The 18,522-nt window shown below is 43.1% G+C and overlaps 1 protein-coding gene across 3 annotated transcripts in view; it reads right to left on the reverse strand.

The window, feature by feature from the left end:
- LOC124621988 (survival motor neuron protein) overlaps positions 1 to 17,999 on the reverse strand; it is a 147,975-nt gene extending 129,976 nt beyond the window's left edge. Inside the window, exons 1-2 of one of the 3 annotated variants that reach the window (XM_047147528.1) lie at positions 17,849 to 17,967; positions 315 to 442 (exon numbers count right to left, since the gene is read on the reverse strand). In XM_047147528.1, coding sequence (XP_047003484.1) covers positions 315 to 395 — 81 coding nt within the window. In that variant the 5' untranslated portion in view covers positions 396 to 442; positions 17,849 to 17,967. Of the gene's footprint in view, positions 1 to 314; positions 443 to 17,305; positions 17,448 to 17,848 lie in introns of those variants that run through there. The other 2 variants (XM_047147530.1, XM_047147529.1) reach the window with 2 other exon arrangements.
- Between the last annotated feature and the right edge of the window lie 523 nt (positions 18,000 to 18,522).

Below are 18,522 nucleotides of genomic sequence, written 5' to 3' on the forward strand. Positions count from 1 at the left end.
ACTTCATCCTAAACAGCAGCCTGCGTACTGCAAACTTCAAGATTATCTAAAAAGCAGTCTGTGTACTGCATACATCAAGATTCACTATGGAGCAGTCTGCGAACTGCAAACATCAAGACTATTTACATTTATGTAAAGTACAGTGATTAGTTCACTTACACTTAGAAATATTGTACTAGTTTGAAACTAAGTTGCATGTTAGCTCATACAGTTAAGAAATAACTTTTTCTTCCCTTGTACTATTGATTAATAATTATTGCATAATGCTTCATAATCAATATACATTTGTATCAAACATAGGAGTTATCTCTTACCATAAGTAAAATGCTTGTTCCTCCAGTTTTTTGGGGGTGTTGAAACTTAACAGCCCATTGAGGCATATTTAAAATGAACATTTCCCACTAATTCAGGATGGCACATGTAAACAAAATATGTAACTCATCTAGAAAAGAGAAAATAACGGTTTAATCTATTTCAGTTCAAAGTGTAGAAGCTCTGTAAATGAAGGGAATAATTCCCGTGAAGGGAGTCTCCAGTAATTAATAGAAAATATAAATGTATGTAAAAAACAAAGATGAAGTGACTTACCGAACAAAAGCGCTGGCAGGTCGATAGACACACAAACAAACACAAACATACACACAAAATTCAAGCTTTCGCAACAAACTGTTGCCTCGTCAGGAAAGAGGGAAGGAGAGGGGAAGACGAAAGGAAGTGGGTTTTAAGGGAGAGGGTAAGGAGTCACTCCAATCCCGGGAGCGGAAAGACTTACCTTAGGGGGAAAAAAGGACAGGTATACACTCGCACACACGCACATATCCATCCACACATACAGACACAAGCAGACATATTTGAGTCTGCTTGTGTCTGTATGTGTGGATGGATATGTGCGTGTGTGCGAGTGTATACCTGTCCTTTTTTCCCCCTAAGGTAAGTCTTTCCGCTCCCGGGATTGGAATGACTCCTTACCCTCTCCCTTAAAACCCACTTCCTTTCGTCTTCCCCTCTCCTTCCCTCTTTCCTGACGAGGCAACAGTTTGTTGCGAAAGCTTGAATTTTGTGTGTATGTTTGTGTTTGTTTGTGTGTCTATCGACCTGCCAGCGCTTTTGTTCGGTAAGTCACTTCATCTTTGTTTTTTACATATAATTTTTCCCACGTGGAATGTTTCCTTCCATTATAAAAATATAAATGTATTATTATAATTTCTTATTTGAGAGTTTATTCTCGAAGGATATAACAGACATGTACTAATATCGTAGTGTACTTGCTGTTCTGAGCAGACATGCATTTATATATGTATTTTCATTTTTTGTATGAATTTTAATTGTTAATTAATCAAACGTTCATCTTAAACAATTCTGAGGATTGTTAAGAAAGTATAAGGGTTGGGTGCCCTGTTGGCAGAGAGAGTCAGTCCGGTTTTAGTTTTTGAGCAGTGAGCATGTAGCTGCTCTATTTGCATTGTAAGTATTGGTTGCCTTTGTAATAATGCTTTACTTATGTTTTGAAAGTATAATAAATGTATTTAAAAGAACATAATGCAATATGATTTTTAATTTTAACTTTTCTGAAGTTGGAATTTTACAGTAACTGTCTCCAGGACTTATGCTGCGACATATTGCCTGATACGATGAGTAAAACAACCCCTAAGAATGTTATAATTTGAAGGTCACAATGAAGGTGGATGTCCTCAATTTCTCCATTATTTCTTCGTGTCCTTTGCTCCACACATCCATTATATCCTGTGACGCCCATTCTCATTTACATTCTGCAACGTCGATGTCCATAATATCATGGCGCATGACCACACCCTTGCTTGAGTTGGTGGAGTTATGCAAGAACAATTGCGTCATAGTCACTCAACTTTTCTGGCTTCCTAATAAGTTCCACCTGATCTGACCTCTTAGTCTCAACCAATACATAACCATTTCTTAATTGCCTGATACTTGTGAAGGTACCAGCAAGCCCTTCTGAGCCTTTATCGATACAGATAGGGGACACTTTTTCAAACAATCCCTCCTCCTTGATCAAACTACTATGTCATCAATCCCTTTTTCCTCGGACAGACAGGTTGTTGTTTGTTGTCTTGTGTTAGGGGGCAAAAGACTAGCGTCATATGTGCCCTTGTCAAAACTGTAGAACATGAAGATAAAGAAAGGAGTTACAAATGACTACACATCAATCCCAACTGACGGAAGATAAGGCAACTAAAAACAGGGACTTAAGACAAAAGTCTCCGAATTACGCCGTAGAGAAATGGAGGTCCAGAACTAAAAATTAAATGTCCTTCACCATATTGCTATGACAGACAAAAATAAAACTCAACAGCCCATGCGTCGTTTGCTAAAATGGCCGATAACTCCAACGGCAAACACAAATGAGAACATAAGCAGTTAGAGAAAGGGCATTCCGTCAGGAAATGGTAGACCATCAAAAGTTGAGCGCAATATGCACTTCATTGTGGGGGAGCACCACTTAACAAATGGTGATGGCTAAAAAGATAGTGCCCAATACACAACCTATCGGGGACAGGGGGCAAGAGGTGGTCATTCAAGCTGTTGGGGGAGGCTTAATAATCTGAAGCTCACTCCCACAAAAGGAGGACCAGTGGAGATGCCAACGTGACACCACCTGCTGACATACAGCGACAGATCGTCTGAGGGAATGTATGAACTAGCGGGCTGAGGTATGAGGACTGCAACCTTGAAGGCAGTGTCAGAGGCCTCATTTCCTGTCAGACTGATGTGACCAGGAACCCACATAAACAACACATTGGCTCCATTAAGGGTAAGCAAGTGACCACTTTCCTGCTCCCTTTTGCACTAAGGGATGGATGGTGTACAGCACACAGAGGCTTTGAAGGGCACTAAGAGAGTCTGAGCAGATGACAATTGAAAATCCTGTGTCACACTATGTATTTCATGGCTTCATACATGGCAAAGAGCTCTGCTGTAAATACTGAGCAGTGTTCCAGAAGCCGATAGCAAAAACCATTTTTGTCAATGATGAAAGCACACTCGACACGCTGGTCAGCATGAGAGCCATCAGTGTACACAGAGGCACTATCGCAAAGCTCGATGCAAAGGTTGGGAAACGGAAGGTGATAGAGCGAGGCTGGAGTGATGTCCTTAGAAAGCAAATGAAAGCCACGATGAACAGCCACCATATGAAGCCAAGGTGGTGAAGGGTTCTCAAATGTTACAGGTAATGTGAGGGTAAGCTTCTGGAGCAACAGCCGAACGCGAACTCCACGAGTTAACAGAGAAGAGGGACATGCCCCACACTGGCGATCAAAGGAGTCATTGAAGAAGGTGGCATAGGATGGATGGTCATGCATGGCAGACAATCAGCATGCATAACTACTGAGGAGAAAGTCATGGCGGTAGGACAGCAGTAGTTCGGCACATTCTGCATACAGACTCTCAACCGGGTTAGTGTAAAAGGCCCCAGTGGCCAAACGGATGCCATAATCATGGATAGCATTTAGAAAGCATAAGAGGGACAAATGTGCAGATGCAGAAACAAAGCACTTTCAGTCTAGTATCGAACGGACAAGGAACCAGTAGAAACAGAGGAGGGTGGTTCGATCTGCTCCCCAGGAAGTACCACTGAAGACATGTAGGACACTGAGGGACCGCATACAGCAGGCTGCCACATAAGACTCTTCAGAGAACTAAGAAAGTTTCCTATTGAGCAGGAGCCACAGGAATTTCATAGTTTCAATGAACAGAAGAGCAACAGAACGAAGATGTAAAGACAGTGGAAGAAACCAATTGCACCGCCATAAATTCATACAAGTGGTTCTGTCAGTGGAAAAACGAACGCCAATCCTCCATGAGTAATAACGAGCAAGACATTGCTGAAGAGCCGCTAAGTGATACAAGTCTTTGGAGAACTGCACTAGATGGCAAAATCGTCAACGAAATGGGGGCCAGAGATACCCAGCAGGGGACAGGCCATTATAGGGTTAATGGCGATAGCAAAGAGGATGGCGCTCAGGATGGAACTCTGAGGCACACTGTTTTCCCGGATAAAGGTGTCTGACAAGGCAGAACCCACACATACCATGAAAACTCTGTCTTTTAAAAACTCTTGAAGGAAACAAGGCAGTAGGTGTCGTAGGCTTTCTCCACATTGGAAAACACGATCACAGTCTGGGATTTCTGCAAAAAACCATTCACGATATGCGTGGAAAAAGTGACGAGATTATCAACTACAGAACAGCGTGTTTGAAATCCACACTGTGCAGTGGTAAGTAAATTGTGAGACTCAACCCACCATACCAACTCAGCATGAATCATGTATTCCATTACCTTACAAATACAGCTGGTGAGAGAAATGGGACGGTAGCTTGGAGAAAGCTGTTTGTCCTTACCGGGCTTAGAAATGGGTATGACAGTGGTTCATGGCAGCGTATGGGAAAGATGCACTCTGCCCCGATGCAGTTGTAGTTATGAAGCAGAAAGTGATTGCCTGCAAGAGAAAGGTTCCGCAGTTCTGAATGTTAACATAGTCTGGCCCTGGGGCTGAGGATGGGGATGACGTGAAAGCGTGATTTAGCTCCCTCAATGGTGGGACTGCAGCACTCGCAATTATGAGAAGGATATTGCCTGAGCTACCTCCACTCGTTTCCGATAGAGGAAAGCAGGGTGATAGTGGGAGGAGCTCGAAATCTCTGCAAAATGGCGACCCAAGGTGTTTGAGATAGCAATAGGGTCTACAATGGCATCATCTGCTACTGCCAGGCTGGAAATTGGGAAATGGATCTTGGTACCAAATAGCCATCGGAGTTGGCCCCACACGACGGAAGAGGGGGTGGAACTGTTAAAAGAATTAATGGATAAAATCCAGCTAGCTTTTTTGCTATCCCGAAGAACATGACACTGTGCACACAACTGTTTATAATGAATGTCGTTTGCCATTGTAGGCTGACAGTTAAAAATGTGGAGAGCATGTGTCCACGTGCAAATTGCGTCGTGGCATGCCTCTGTCCACCAAGGGACTGGAACATGACATGGTAAGAAGGAAGTGCAAGAAATTGTACATTCTGCGGTAGTAAGGTTAATGTTCCTAAGATATTCTACATGGTCATCACACCCGGGGAAATAATGTTCGCTGAAGGTCACCAGAGAGGAGTAAAGCCTCCAGTCGGCCTTGATAAGCTGTTATTTAGACGTGCACGGAGCTGGCGTAGGAGTCAGCAAATGGATAGCATACAGGATATTGTCGCCTGAGTACATGTCAGAGATTAGATCACTCAAGATGATGGGCAAGCTGGAGAATGCAGAAGGATAGGTCCAAATGGGAATAGGTGTGCGAGGAGTCTGAAAGGAACGCGAGTGCTCCTGTGTTAATGCCGAGAAGGTCAGCCAAGAGGGCACCCTCTGACATATTTTGGGATAACCCTAAAGGCGATGGTGCAAATTAAAGTCACTAAGTAGCAGAAAGGGGTGAGGTAGCCACACAATAAGCTGGACGAAGTCTGCCCTGATGACATGGAATGCGGGAGGGATGTAAACGGTACAAAGGGAAAAGGTCAAATGAGGTAGTCGGGTAGATGGGTTGACTATGAATGTTATCCCGTATGAGCAGCATGACTCCCCCATGAGATGGAATGCCGTTATCAGGGGAAGATCAAAACTGGGAAGAAATGCGAGAGCTCAAATCGGTTGCGGCGATGCACTTTTGCTTCCTGAAGGCAGAGAACAAGTGAACGCAGCGACTCTAAGAGCAGCCAGAAATCCTCTGTTGGATTGAAGACCACAAATGTTCCATTGGAGGAGAGTCATGATGAAGAAAAAAATGAAGGGGTGTCACCTCGGCAGCTGCCGAGTGCCTGCCTTCAAAGACTAGCTACTAGAGGATACAGAGGCAGGAGAATCCTGCTCCATTAGGTCTACAGAAATGTCAGAATTCTGTCAGCCTGCAGTACCTAGAACAGAAAAACGGTTGGTGGTGTGCCCTGGAGACACGGAGGTCAGCTGGGTGAGGGTATCATGTAGTGACACCGTCAAAGAAGATCTTCAAGTCAGCGAAGGAGAAGACCATTTGCCATTGTTTGACTTCTTAGAACCTTTCTGGTTGGCAGAGGATGTTAGCTGGCCGTAGGGATGTAGGAAGTCTTCAGGGTAGTATTCCTTCCATTGTTTCCAGCCTGCCAGTGGTATAGCTGGAGACTTCGCCCTGAGGGGCGAAAGTTTGGTAGTGTGTTGCGCAGCTGGCAGACAAGACAGGGACGCTATCACAACGCAGGGAGATTTCACAACTGCGGCACTAAATTTGAGGTCGCATGTCTGCCTGGTCATGTTCTTCGTGGAGCGAGATGTAGCAAGAACAGTACTGTAGGTGCTAGATGGTAGATACCAGGGTTTCCGACCATCCAACACCTTGCGAGTGATTGGGTGAGGCCCCGTTTTCCTTCACCAGGATCTCCTGGACAGCCCGCTCATCAAGATACATGGGACAATCATGGGAGGAGATGGCATGGCCACCATTGCAGTTGATGCAGTGGGGAGGAGGAGGCAGACAAATCATGAGCATCACTACCACAGGTTACACATTTGGCTGGGTGTCTACTGGATTCTTGAGTGTGGTTGTAATGATGCCAATGGTAGCAGCGCATTGGACTTGGAACATACAGTCTGACCGTGATAACTTCATAACCTGCTTTGATCTTTTATAGATAAATCACTATTGAAAGTGAGAGAGTGCATATGGGCACAAAGGAGGCATCTTTTTTTATCACCCAATGGACTGCAATGACACCAGAGAGATATGTCTGGACTTCTGCCTCACTCAGACCATCGAGCAGCCTAGTGTAAATAACACCACAGGAAGAATTCAGCGTTCGATGGGCCTCTACACGAACAGGATAGCCATGGAGGAACAAAGCTGCAAGCAATTCTTGTGCTTGAGAATCAGAAGCAGTCTGCAAAAGCGAAGTGTCATTGCATAAATGAGAGCAGGATTTCACAGGGACAGCAATTGCATCAACACCTTTCTGAATAATAAACAGATTTATTGTAGCAAAAAGACTGACCACCTTCAGCACGTGAAACCATAAGGAAATGTGTTGCGGCTGGGAGGGTCTTTGAATTATTAGCCTCATTCCATTTGGTTTTCATAGCTGCTGACTACAAAGCTGATTGGAACACCTGACAGAGGTACCAATCGGTAATTTGGGAAGGCAGCAGCTCGGGCAATCAACCCACCCTGGGCCTGACCTGTACCAGGGGGTACATGCAAACCCTACCTATCAACCCAGGGCTGGGAATTATGCGTATGTGTTACCCAATCACCAGTTATGCATAGACGCGTGGCCTGGCCTTCAGGAGTACACAGGAAGGAAGAAGAAGAAACAGGGGAACCTCAAACGCCAAAGTGGAGGAAGGATAGGACAAGGGGAACGAAGAAAAATAGAAACAAAAAACAGTGAAGAAAGACTTCTTATGATGTCAGATACTGAATATGCAGAACACATTTCCAAAACATCCAAGACATATTTCCCAAGGGAGGGGGAAAAAGAAAATGAGGATAGACATGCAGCACTGAAGGGAAAAGATGCTGTGAAGGCTGGAGCCCTGTGGGAGCCAAGTATAAACCCATCAAAGAGCAGTGCGCCCCCAGCAGTATTGAGGGAGCGAGCTGCCAAGTAAGAGACATGAGAAGAACAGAATTTCCTATGAAACTTGAGTACCAAGAGTTTCATTGGGTCAACGAATGGAAGAAGGAATGTGCCGAGACATAGGGATGGGGAAAGAAACACACTGCGTCAAAGAAGTTCATACAGACAGTCTTGTCGGGGGGAAAAGTGGAAGCCACTGTTGATGCTCCACGAGTGATTATTTTGTTTTAGGGCGCAGAAATAAGTGGGGTCATACGCGCCCAACTCAGAACTATAGAACACCACAGTGGTGCACTAGGTCAAGTATACGCAACGCTGAGGGTGCCGCCGAACCATAAACCACACTCTCATAATCAGTGCAGGATTGAACAAGGGCTCTGTAGAGCTGCAGCAGCGTAGAGCAATCTGCACCCCACTTGGTGTTGCTCAGGTAGCAGAGGGTATTGAGGTGTTGCTCAGGTAGCAGAGGGTATTGAGGTGCTGCCTGCACTTTCGCTTAAGCTGATGAAGGTGAGGAAGCAGAGTCAATCGGGTGTCGAAAACCAGGCCTAAGAATCGATATGTCTCCACTACAGTGAGTGGATCACCATTACGGTAAAGTTCTGGTTCTGGATGAACGGTACAACGCCGACAGAAGTGCATAACACACGACTCTGCGGCCGAAAACTGGAAACCGTGGCTACAACCCATGACTGCATCTTGTGGATGGCTCCCTGTAGGCGATGCTCAGCAACACCAGCACTGGCGGAGCGGTATGAAATGCAGAAGTCGTTGCATACATAGAAGGTGAGACAGACGGCCCTTCAGCTGCTGCTAGACCATTAATGGCCACTAAAAATAGATACACACTCAATACAGAGCCCTGTGGGACCCCATTCTCCTGGACATGGGGGAAACTACGGGAGGCACCAACTTCGACACGTAAAGTATGAAGCGACACAGAATTCTGGATAAAAATCGGAAGTGAGCCTCTGAGGCCCCACTCATACAATGTGGCAAGAAAATGATGTCGCCAGGTCATGGCATATGCTTTTCGTAAATCAAAAAAGACGGCAACCAAGTGTTGGTGTCTGGAAAAGGCTGTTCGGATGGCAGACTCTAGGGACACAAGACCATCAGTGGTAGAGCGACACTCGCAGAACCCGCCCTGACGTGGAGCCAGTAGGCCACGCGACTCTAGGACCCAACCCAACCTCTGACACACCATACGTTCTAGCAGCTTACAAAGATCGTTGGTGAGGCTGATGGACCAATAGCTATCCACATCACGTGGGTTTTTACCAGGTTTGAGCAACGGAATGATGGAGCTCTCTCCCCACTGCGATGGGGAAAACGCCATCGCACCAGATCCAGTTGAATATGACGAGGAGATGTCACTTGTAGTCAGGTGAGGGATTTTTAATCATCTGACTGTGGATCCGATCTGCTCAACCATCACATTGATGTTACCGTGTGGGGGAGATTCAACAGTGACAGTAAATGTGAAAGTTTCCCAGTCCGCCTTGTTTAAAGCCCATCTGGGCAGGCGTCCGTGGGCTTGACACCGGGGCAGTGACAGGAAGATGGGGAATTGGTCACTACCACACAGGTTGTCATGTGCTCTCCAGTGGATAGATGGGAGAAGTCCTGAGCTCCAAATTAATAAATCAATGGCCGAGTAACTACCATGAGCCACAATGAAATTGTGGCGGCCACAGTATTCAAGAGGCAGAGGTCGAACTGAGACAGTGAAGTTTCAAAATCTCTGCCTCGGCCAGTAAGCACAGTGCCACCCCACAAAGGGTTATGGGCATTAAAACCTCCCAAAAGTAGGAAAGGTTTAGAGTGGTGATCAATTAGTGCAGCTAACACATTCAGGGATAATGCACCATTTGGAGGAAGATTTACATTGCACACAGTTATTTCCTGTATCATCCTTATTCTGACAGTCACAGCTTCAAGAGGGGTTTGAAGGGCCACAGGTTCACTACAGACTGAATTTAGGACATAAACGAAACCCCCACCTGACACTATTACAGTCGCTAGGTACCTGTAGTATCTCATATCAGAAGAGGACAGGGGTCTGCATTGACGGGAACCAGGTTTCCTGGAGGGCAATGCAGAAAGCAGGTGTAAAGCTTAACAGTTGCCATAGGTCAGCTGGCAGTGGAAAAAACCGCCACAATTCCACTCGAGGATGACATCATCGTGATACTGGGAAGACACGGAACATTCAATGAGGCAGTTTACGCCTCAGGGTCACCTGCTGCCACAGACTTTTTGCCTGAGCAGTCAGTATCCATTGTGTCTGAGGATCCAGCAAGATCTAGGTCCTCAGCGGACCCCAGAATCTCCACCTCATCCGCAGATGCAGAGCTTTTAAGTAGCGGTGGTGTGGGTGCCACCACAATTCCCTTGGTCTTGGCGACCTTCTTTTTGGATTTTTTCACTGCTCCTTGGGTTTCCCTGGCTAGGAGGACTTCACTGATTCAGTCTCTGGGACTGAGGATGTGTGTGAAGCCCCACGACCAGCTGCTTTTGGCTCTTCATCCACTGGCAGGTGTCATCTTTCCCACCAGCAGAAACCTGGGAAGGACCCCAAGGGATCCCTTCCTAGTGAGAGGAGCCGAAGACGACTTACGCTTCTCCCGCTCAGAAGTGGGGACTGATATACCCGAGGGTTTTGCGGTGGGGGGTGGGTGGTCTTCACTGCAAGTGGCCCTGGGGCATTAGGAAATGTGATAGAAAAGCATCAGATGAAACAGGTACAACTGATTGCGATTGTGGTCCCTATGGCAGTTGCAGAAGACCATGATTTTGCTGCTCTCATAAGACAGGTTATACGAGAAAAAGACAGCATTTGTTGGCAGTCAGAACTGTCAGACCAATTAAACAAGAGATAGCAGACATGAATGTCGACCACATACGTCAGTATGTAACAAAGAATTTTGAAAAGCACATTTATCTTTGGCACAAGTCACTAACCCAAGTCCAACATACCACAAAAAATGAACTCTGCCAACTCCTACTTACTTTGCCACCGCCATCTAACAAGAACTCAGCATCCATAACACACGTACAACCAACTCCTCCACCAAGTAACATGCCCTACAAAAGAATAGATGCTTGGATGACAACACACCAGTATTTTCATTGTGGGCGCCCTGGACATCTTGTGGACTATTGCAGAGAAAGACAGTGAGTGTTCAACAACTATTATGCCACAGCAACAATCCTTTTCATGTGTCAACTGCAGATTATTATAGCTGACCTGCGAGCCAAAGCTCATCACTGCAGCCTGGATGAAGTCTCTCCTCAACATGGTGTAGCCATTCCCTCTCGCCATACAGAGGTAGACACACTTGCCTAATTCAGGAAAATTAAGCAAGGCAACCCCCTATCAGAGGTGAGACCAGAAGATGAAAATCCTCTATGGACAAAAGTTACCAAGCCGACAGGAAATCTCATCGACAGCCAATTAGTCTGGCCACTAGTTGACTTGAGCTTCCTGTTCTGTAATGTCGGATACTTGTTGTCATTGGCTAAAGAAGATTATGTTCCTCGATACTACAGCAAGTGCGCTGAAGGTCGCAAACAGAAATCTGTCCACCCAAGAGGAACATGAACTTTGAATTTGTAATTTTAACAGAATGTAGTCACGATATTCTAGGATGGGACTTCTTGCAGGCATCACAAGCATTCAGACTGGAAGACCAGAGCTCCAGAGTGACAGAGCTATCCCAAAAAGTACGCTTTAAGATTGCTCTGGGTGTGTTTGCTATTATGTTATCCTGACATCTACAAGACTTGTTCCAGTCATCAATCGAGATGCACAGTTAAACTGTAAACCTTTAGTGAGTTTCGAAAAGTTACTGAGGCTCACAAAAGATCTACATGCCAGTGACGACACTAATCATTGTGGGTGGCTGAGAAGAACTTACACTGCAAGATGGCATCACTAAATGTACAGAGAAACCTTGGTCCCCTCCAGTGGCCTTTGCAAAAAAGGACAGCATATGGCATTTTTCCATTCACTACTGATGACTGAATAAAATCATTAAGAAAGATGTCAATCCATTTCCACACATTAATTACATCCGACTGCTTGAAAGGAGCTATTTCTCAACAATGAATATGCAAACAGGTTACTAGCAAATAACAACTGGCACAAAACTGCCTTCCTAACACCTGCAGCATCTACGAGTTCAAAATAAAACTGCCTTCCTAACACCTGCAGCATCTACGAGTTCAAAATAACACCCTTTGGACTATGAAATGCTTCAGCCACCTTTGAACAGATGACAAACATCTTAAAAGGGTATCATGTCTTTGCTATCTGGATGACACTGCCATTCTTTCAAAGACATATGGATAACATATATGCCAACTGACAACCACGTTTAAGTTGTTCGGCCTGCAAGTCTCTCCCTGAATCCGCAAGTGCCTCTTTATTGTCCAAGAAATAAAGATCTTTGTGCGCATAGTGAATGGCAATGGGACCTATCCCACTCCATAGAAAATAAGAGCAGTTACAGATTTCCTGACTCTTTGGCTCATTTATGACGTGAGATGTTTTCTTGAAATGTGCTCACAGCACTGGTGATTCATTCAGAACTTCTGTACAAAGGCATGTCCCACGCAAGAATTAATGCAGGGAGACAAGAAATTTTCTGGAAACGAGGTTCAAGAAAGATCGTTCCCTGTCCTTAAGGACTCACTATCACCATCTCCAGTTCTAGCATTGTATGAAGAGATTGCGAAAAAAGAACTTTACACCGATGTTAGCGTTATGGGATAGAAGCACTTCTCAAACAAATTCAGGATGTTTCTCAAGAGCTGAGCGCTTATATTTTCAGAGTACTTTTGGTAGTCCAAGATGAATTACTCTACAACCAAGGAAGAGTACATTACCACTGTTTGTGCCATCAGATTCCAGCTGTACTTATTTGGCAAGCCATTCACTGGCATTATAGACCATCATTCTCTGTTCTGTCTGATTAGCTTGGAGGATCTGTTGGGTCTACTGGCAAAGTGGGCACTGAAGCTTCAGGTGTTTGACATCACAGTGGTATACAGAAGTGAACGCAAACATGAGGACACTATGTGTCTTAAAAAATCCTCTGAAAGAATAAAGCTGAAAACCACAAAAGTGCTGAAGGAGGAACTGACTAAAAGAGAATTCCAATTAATAAATGGAGCATTGTGTAAGAGGAACTAAGATACAACAGGGCAGAAATGGCTGCTTATCTAGGGCATGCTATCCTGGAGTATTTCAAAGATGCTCCAACATCTGGTTATCTGGGAGCCTCGTGAAGACAATCCAATCAGATGCAGGTATCACTAGCCATGTGTCTGCGAATAAATTAGATACTACATGAGCCACTGTAAAGAATGCCAATTAGTCAAGCACATGACAGATACCCCTGGGCCATCAGTTATGAATCCCATCTGCCTCAGGGTCATTCCAGAATACTGGAATGATCACAAAAAATCAACAAATGAGAACAGATGGAAAATAGTCTGCACTGACTACCTCACCTGCTATGCTGTCAAAGCTGTGCCAACGGTGGAAGCTCCAGAAATTGCCAAGTTCCTTGTAGAAGATACCATTTTGAAGCACAGATCACCTCGTGTTATGCTCTCCAATAGCAGAAAACCTTTTCAGTCAAGACTAGCATCAAAGGTACTTTCACACTGCAATATAACCCTCAGGATAACAAGTGCCTACCATCCACAAATGAATGACCTCACAGACTGCTTTAATAAGACGCTGGCAAATATATTCTTTATGCATGTAGATGTCAAACAGAGATTGGGATACAATACTGCCCGCTGTGTCATCCATTTACAACACAGGGAAATGAAACAGTAAATGCGTCGCACCGTTGTTCTTATTCCACAGTACCAAGCCCAAAACAATGGATACACTGTTTCCACTTAAACTGTAAAATACTCAGACTGACGAAGTACATGAAATACCTGATCACAAGGAACAAAGAAGCAAGGCAGCTGGCTCACATATGGACACTGAGTGCCAAGGAGAAAGCCTGAGAACACTATAATGTCAAGCTCTAGCCAGTGACAAAGTTTGGGAATCTTGGTATTAATTTTTAGGACAGCGTGGGAAGTGGGACTATTAGAATATTACTAAAGCACTACTTTGGACCGTATTGTATCCTTTGGCACTTGTCGGAAGTCACATATGAAGTCAAAGATTATGACCCTTCATGAATAAGATGCGAGTGCTGAAACACTGTTCACATTCTCCATATTAAGCCCTACAACAGTCCAGAGGTGCAAATTAATGATGGGAGGTTCAAGAAAACTGAAGACCTACTTACCAATTGCTATGTTTCAATGGGAGGGACTACTTTTGACGCTCATCAAAGGGAAGAAGATGGAATAACACAACCAGAAGACAAGGATCTGCCAGTGATGCCATACAGAGAACCATTGTCAGTATCTATATCCAGGGTGCTGTAATCAGCTCCTATGAGAACTTCTGAAACAGCAGGTCACTATGTCACCAAGAGAGGAAGCAACACTACATACTGTGGCACATTCAGTGTAGTAGTAATGCTGGCTGGCATGCTGCCAGTTCAAACATAACCACCAGGAATTATTTGTTATTTAGTATTTATTTCTGGAAGGTTCCTGAAATATGTTACATTTGTATGAATACCAGCATTCTGGCACATCTTATCTTTGTATAAATAGGAGCATTCTCTAGCCAGGAGATCAGTTCTGTTCTGGCTATACATTTGTGTCAGTAATAAATGTGCTGTACTTCACTCGCGACCCTGCTTTCAGGTTTTGACAATATCGAGCAGAACCTCAAACCTTGGTAGTTGTTGAAGTAAACACCAGCTTTGAAAGCCTACTTGTAGTCTACAGAAAATCACTCAAAAACTGGGATTGCTAGTATCAGTTGAGAAAACTGATTACTTCAGTGAAAACCCAAAGTATCAATAAAGCCTCCATAAATACCAGAAAATTAACATATGGCTGCAATACAGGGAGAAAATGTCTTGTGCAATCTAAGGGGAAAAAAATTGGATAAACACATAAAACAAATAATAGTGTCTACAAATTGTAAGAAATGGTTGCCAAGAGATACCAACAAATCCAACATTATAAAACCATAATTACACCTATAAAATGAAAGAAATTATCAGTTCCTTGAAACTGAAAGAATGATCACCAGAACTTGCGTAAATAAACAATATAGGTCACAGGAATTGTCTAATAAGAGACTAACCCAATCATCAGCAGAAAGGAGATATATTTGTTTCTTTCACACCCGTCGGCTCTGACCTGTGACTTAAGGCTGTTGTGGTGTGTGACGAGACAATGGCGCGGAGTTTAGTTTGTGAGAATGACATGTTTGTAGATGTCGTTTTGATGTAATCGGTGGTGCTCTCTGGTGGCGTGTTTATGTGTTTAGTGTTAGGTGATGTTTCTGGTTTAGTTTGTGTGTGTGGCACGTTTATAAGTGGCGTATTCTTGTGGTCGGTGGGTTCTCTCTGGTGGTGTGTTTATGGATAGTGTGTTACGTGGCGTATGGGGTTCACTGGCGTGGTAGCATTGCACGTGTGTGGTATCAGTGGCGACTGTGCTTTCAGCGGAATATTTTTCAGTGAGTTAACAATTTTGGTTTTGTTATGTCGATGTTATTGTAGCTTTTTTTTCTGTTCATCGTGTGTGAATTTTGGTAAATTGCTTTGTTTATGTATTTGGTAGGCATGGATATGGCTGACAAGGTTAACAGTTTTTGGTTGTCGGCGATGATGGGGGACAGTGCGTCGTCTCTAATAAAATTTCTTCAGCTATTCGGTCAGTTGGCTGAGGTCGTGAAGTGTTCAATGTTTCGTGAAGAAATGAGGCTTGCTAAAGTTCCGGCATCTGAGCAGGGACGGCTATATGTGGAGTTGTCGTAAGGATAACAGGTCAAGGGAAGTGTTCGATACCAGTGGATTTCGTGTGTAGTGGAATTTGGAAAGGTTGTGGGGTCTTGTTACTTTAGTGTTTTTGCTGTTTGGTGTAGTGGCATGTGTTTATATTTAGTTTGTCCCCACCCAAAAACCCCCAATTTCCCACACTTCTCCCATTACTTTCATTAGGTTTTTTGTGGAAGGTGTGTGTGTGTGTGTGTGTGTGTGTGTGTGTGTGTGTGTGTGTTGGTTTTTCAATGTATTTTCATGTTTGTTGTCATGTCTACATAATGACGTCATAAGTGACTTTGGGGGGGTCATAGTGGATGGTTGTTTCTGCCATATTTTTGACATCAAAGCAGACGGGTGGAATCTGACGCTTCCACATTTCCAAATAGTGTTTAAGGGCAGGTAGTAAGGGGGTGTCAGAAAGAAGGTAGGAACAATAGGTATGAGAAACTCCCCAAATTCTCTTATCAGTTGAGCTCAAGCTAGCAAATGCAGAGAACAAAGAAGATTAACTCTCTTCTTAAAACTTGCATATTTTCTGCAGAAATGACACACTGGAAGACTATAATGGTCTCAAACAAACTGAGGAAACCCTTAGCTAAACAAAGGTACTGGCTACACTTTTATACAAAAAAAAAAAGCAGCCTTTGCAGAGAAAGCAAATGTGGACAGACTCAAGTGGCCCAATGGAACCCATAAAAGCAAGTATCTATGTGACATTTAATATGCTCTACCAAGTTAAATACATATGTAACGATGTATCAAACACCTCCATATATGAATTGGTTTCCAATTTTTTTCACAGAGATTTTAGGCTAAACATTGTAAATCCATCAATAAATGATATAAAAGCAGAACATGTAACTTGCAAAGCTGGCAACTTACTTTTAAAAGAAAGGAAATAGTATTAGTTAAAAGTACATTAATTAGTGTGTGTATTGCAGAACGAGTTTTTAAGAGATTTCTATAGGATATTCTAGAATTAACACCTGGTATAACTCATGTATCATAGTTTCATGTTCTTTAAATATTGCTGTTAAGGCTAGTTTCCCCAAATGAATGATTCTACAATTCATTTGTGAGCAGATGTAAATATACAAGTGTCTTCATTTTTAAATCACAAATCACTGTAATCATGCATTCTGAAAGCTAAATGAATTAAGATGCTTCGTTAAGGGTGTGGTAAAAGTTTCCAGTGTTGACTGATCCATCTGTAGTCCAACAAACCACACACTACACATTTTCTTTAAATATAATTCTTTGAATGTGTTGTGGATATAGTTTCTCCTTCTGTGCTAACCACTGAATTTTGTATTTAAAGTTTTGTCAAAATTACATTACAGTCCATTCACACCTCTCTCTCTCCTTGTTTCTTAAATATGCAGATGCGAGTAATGCCTACCCAACTTTTACCCCCACCACACACACACACACACACACACACACACACACACACGACAATAATGGAAATTGTTGTGCAGAATGTAAGCTGTCAAGGAGGAACTTTTCCCAATTTGTTTTCACATTTTACTTCTAGGAGAGCTGTCAGTTACTAGAACTGTGATATCAAATTATTAGAGGGAAATCAGACTGTGTGCAATGTTAATGGACTTAAACAGATCTGTACAGAAATATCACTACAGAACTTTTAAATTTACACTTCTTCTCATTACTTCATTATGTCCACAACATGAATAGCGTTACAAGAAACAACACTGCTTCAATACAGAGCTACAGGCCAGAAGAATGTGATACCATTACCATTCATTCAACAATCACCTCCTGCTGTAGATCACCTCCATAATTTTCCATAGATGACAGTCCTGATGCTTCTTTGTACATTTCTTGATTATGTCGTATTTGAGACTGTGTGGCTGGAATATTCTATACTGATAAAATATACTGTCTTTTTTGGTATAATACGTATTTCAATGCATGAATGTAGTTCAATGCGTGGCTTTTTAACATTACAATCTAACGAGCTAGCAATCCGATAACACATACGGAAGCTATGCTATTAGTATTTCCTATTTTTCCCTTATAAAAAAATCTTATTCTGTTCTGCGACACGAATAAGAAACAAAAATATTTTCCTACGTTCTGTCATTGGTGTACAAATCAAAATCTGCCAACTTCGGCGACCCTTGTAAACGGCAAGAGTTATGTCCTTTCATTCAAATAAAACTATTAACAATATTTCATCTGCCAGTCGACTTTGATGACAAGAAGTCAGAAGGATTTTAAAATATACTACAAGAAATCCTCTACGCCTCGTTAACTGTGTGAAAGTGATTAACGACTCACCATTTTAGAATCTTTTCTTAAGAAAAGAACAGTGCCTGTAGCCATTGCACGGCAGTCTCAAAACGTCAAATTACGCTATTTACGTTCGTCTTACTAGCTTTGTTTACGACATAAACAACAGTTTCACAAGGCAAGACGTAACGTCAAGGACTACGCGCTGTAAACAGTGTTGCCAACTCTAAAAAAACCCGAGTCGCTAGATTCAATATCAAAAGTCGCTAGAAAGTCGCTAAAACTGATTTTACTAGTGGTGCATTGAAAATTTCGTGCTGTGAATAGTGCAATAAGCCAGTGGGGGGAGGGGGGGGGTAATAAAATATTAATAAAAATTGTCTCATACGTAATTGCTATATTGTCTTAATTAAATGACGCATCGCTTGCAACAACATACATATAAAATACGCTAACGTTTAATTAAACATGTTATCATAATTGACGCAACGCGTAAATTGTTGTTTCAATCACCGTAGTCAAATATACTAGAAATATACAACTATATTTGTAACAAAAGAAAGCAAGAACTCAAATTAGGTTACAAAATATACACATACCGGTACGTGAGCTATTCATCGTCGCCACTCAGAAGATCGAATAACTCTTCTGTTTCATGCTCTGACAGAACTTTAGTTGATGTAGAGGATTGAACGTCGCTCAGAAGACGATGTTGCAGTTCT

Source organism: Schistocerca americana, chromosome 7 (genome assembly GCF_021461395.2).
Source record: "Schistocerca americana isolate TAMUIC-IGC-003095 chromosome 7, iqSchAmer2.1, whole genome shotgun sequence".
NCBI lineage: Eukaryota > Metazoa > Arthropoda > Insecta > Orthoptera > Acrididae > Schistocerca > Schistocerca americana.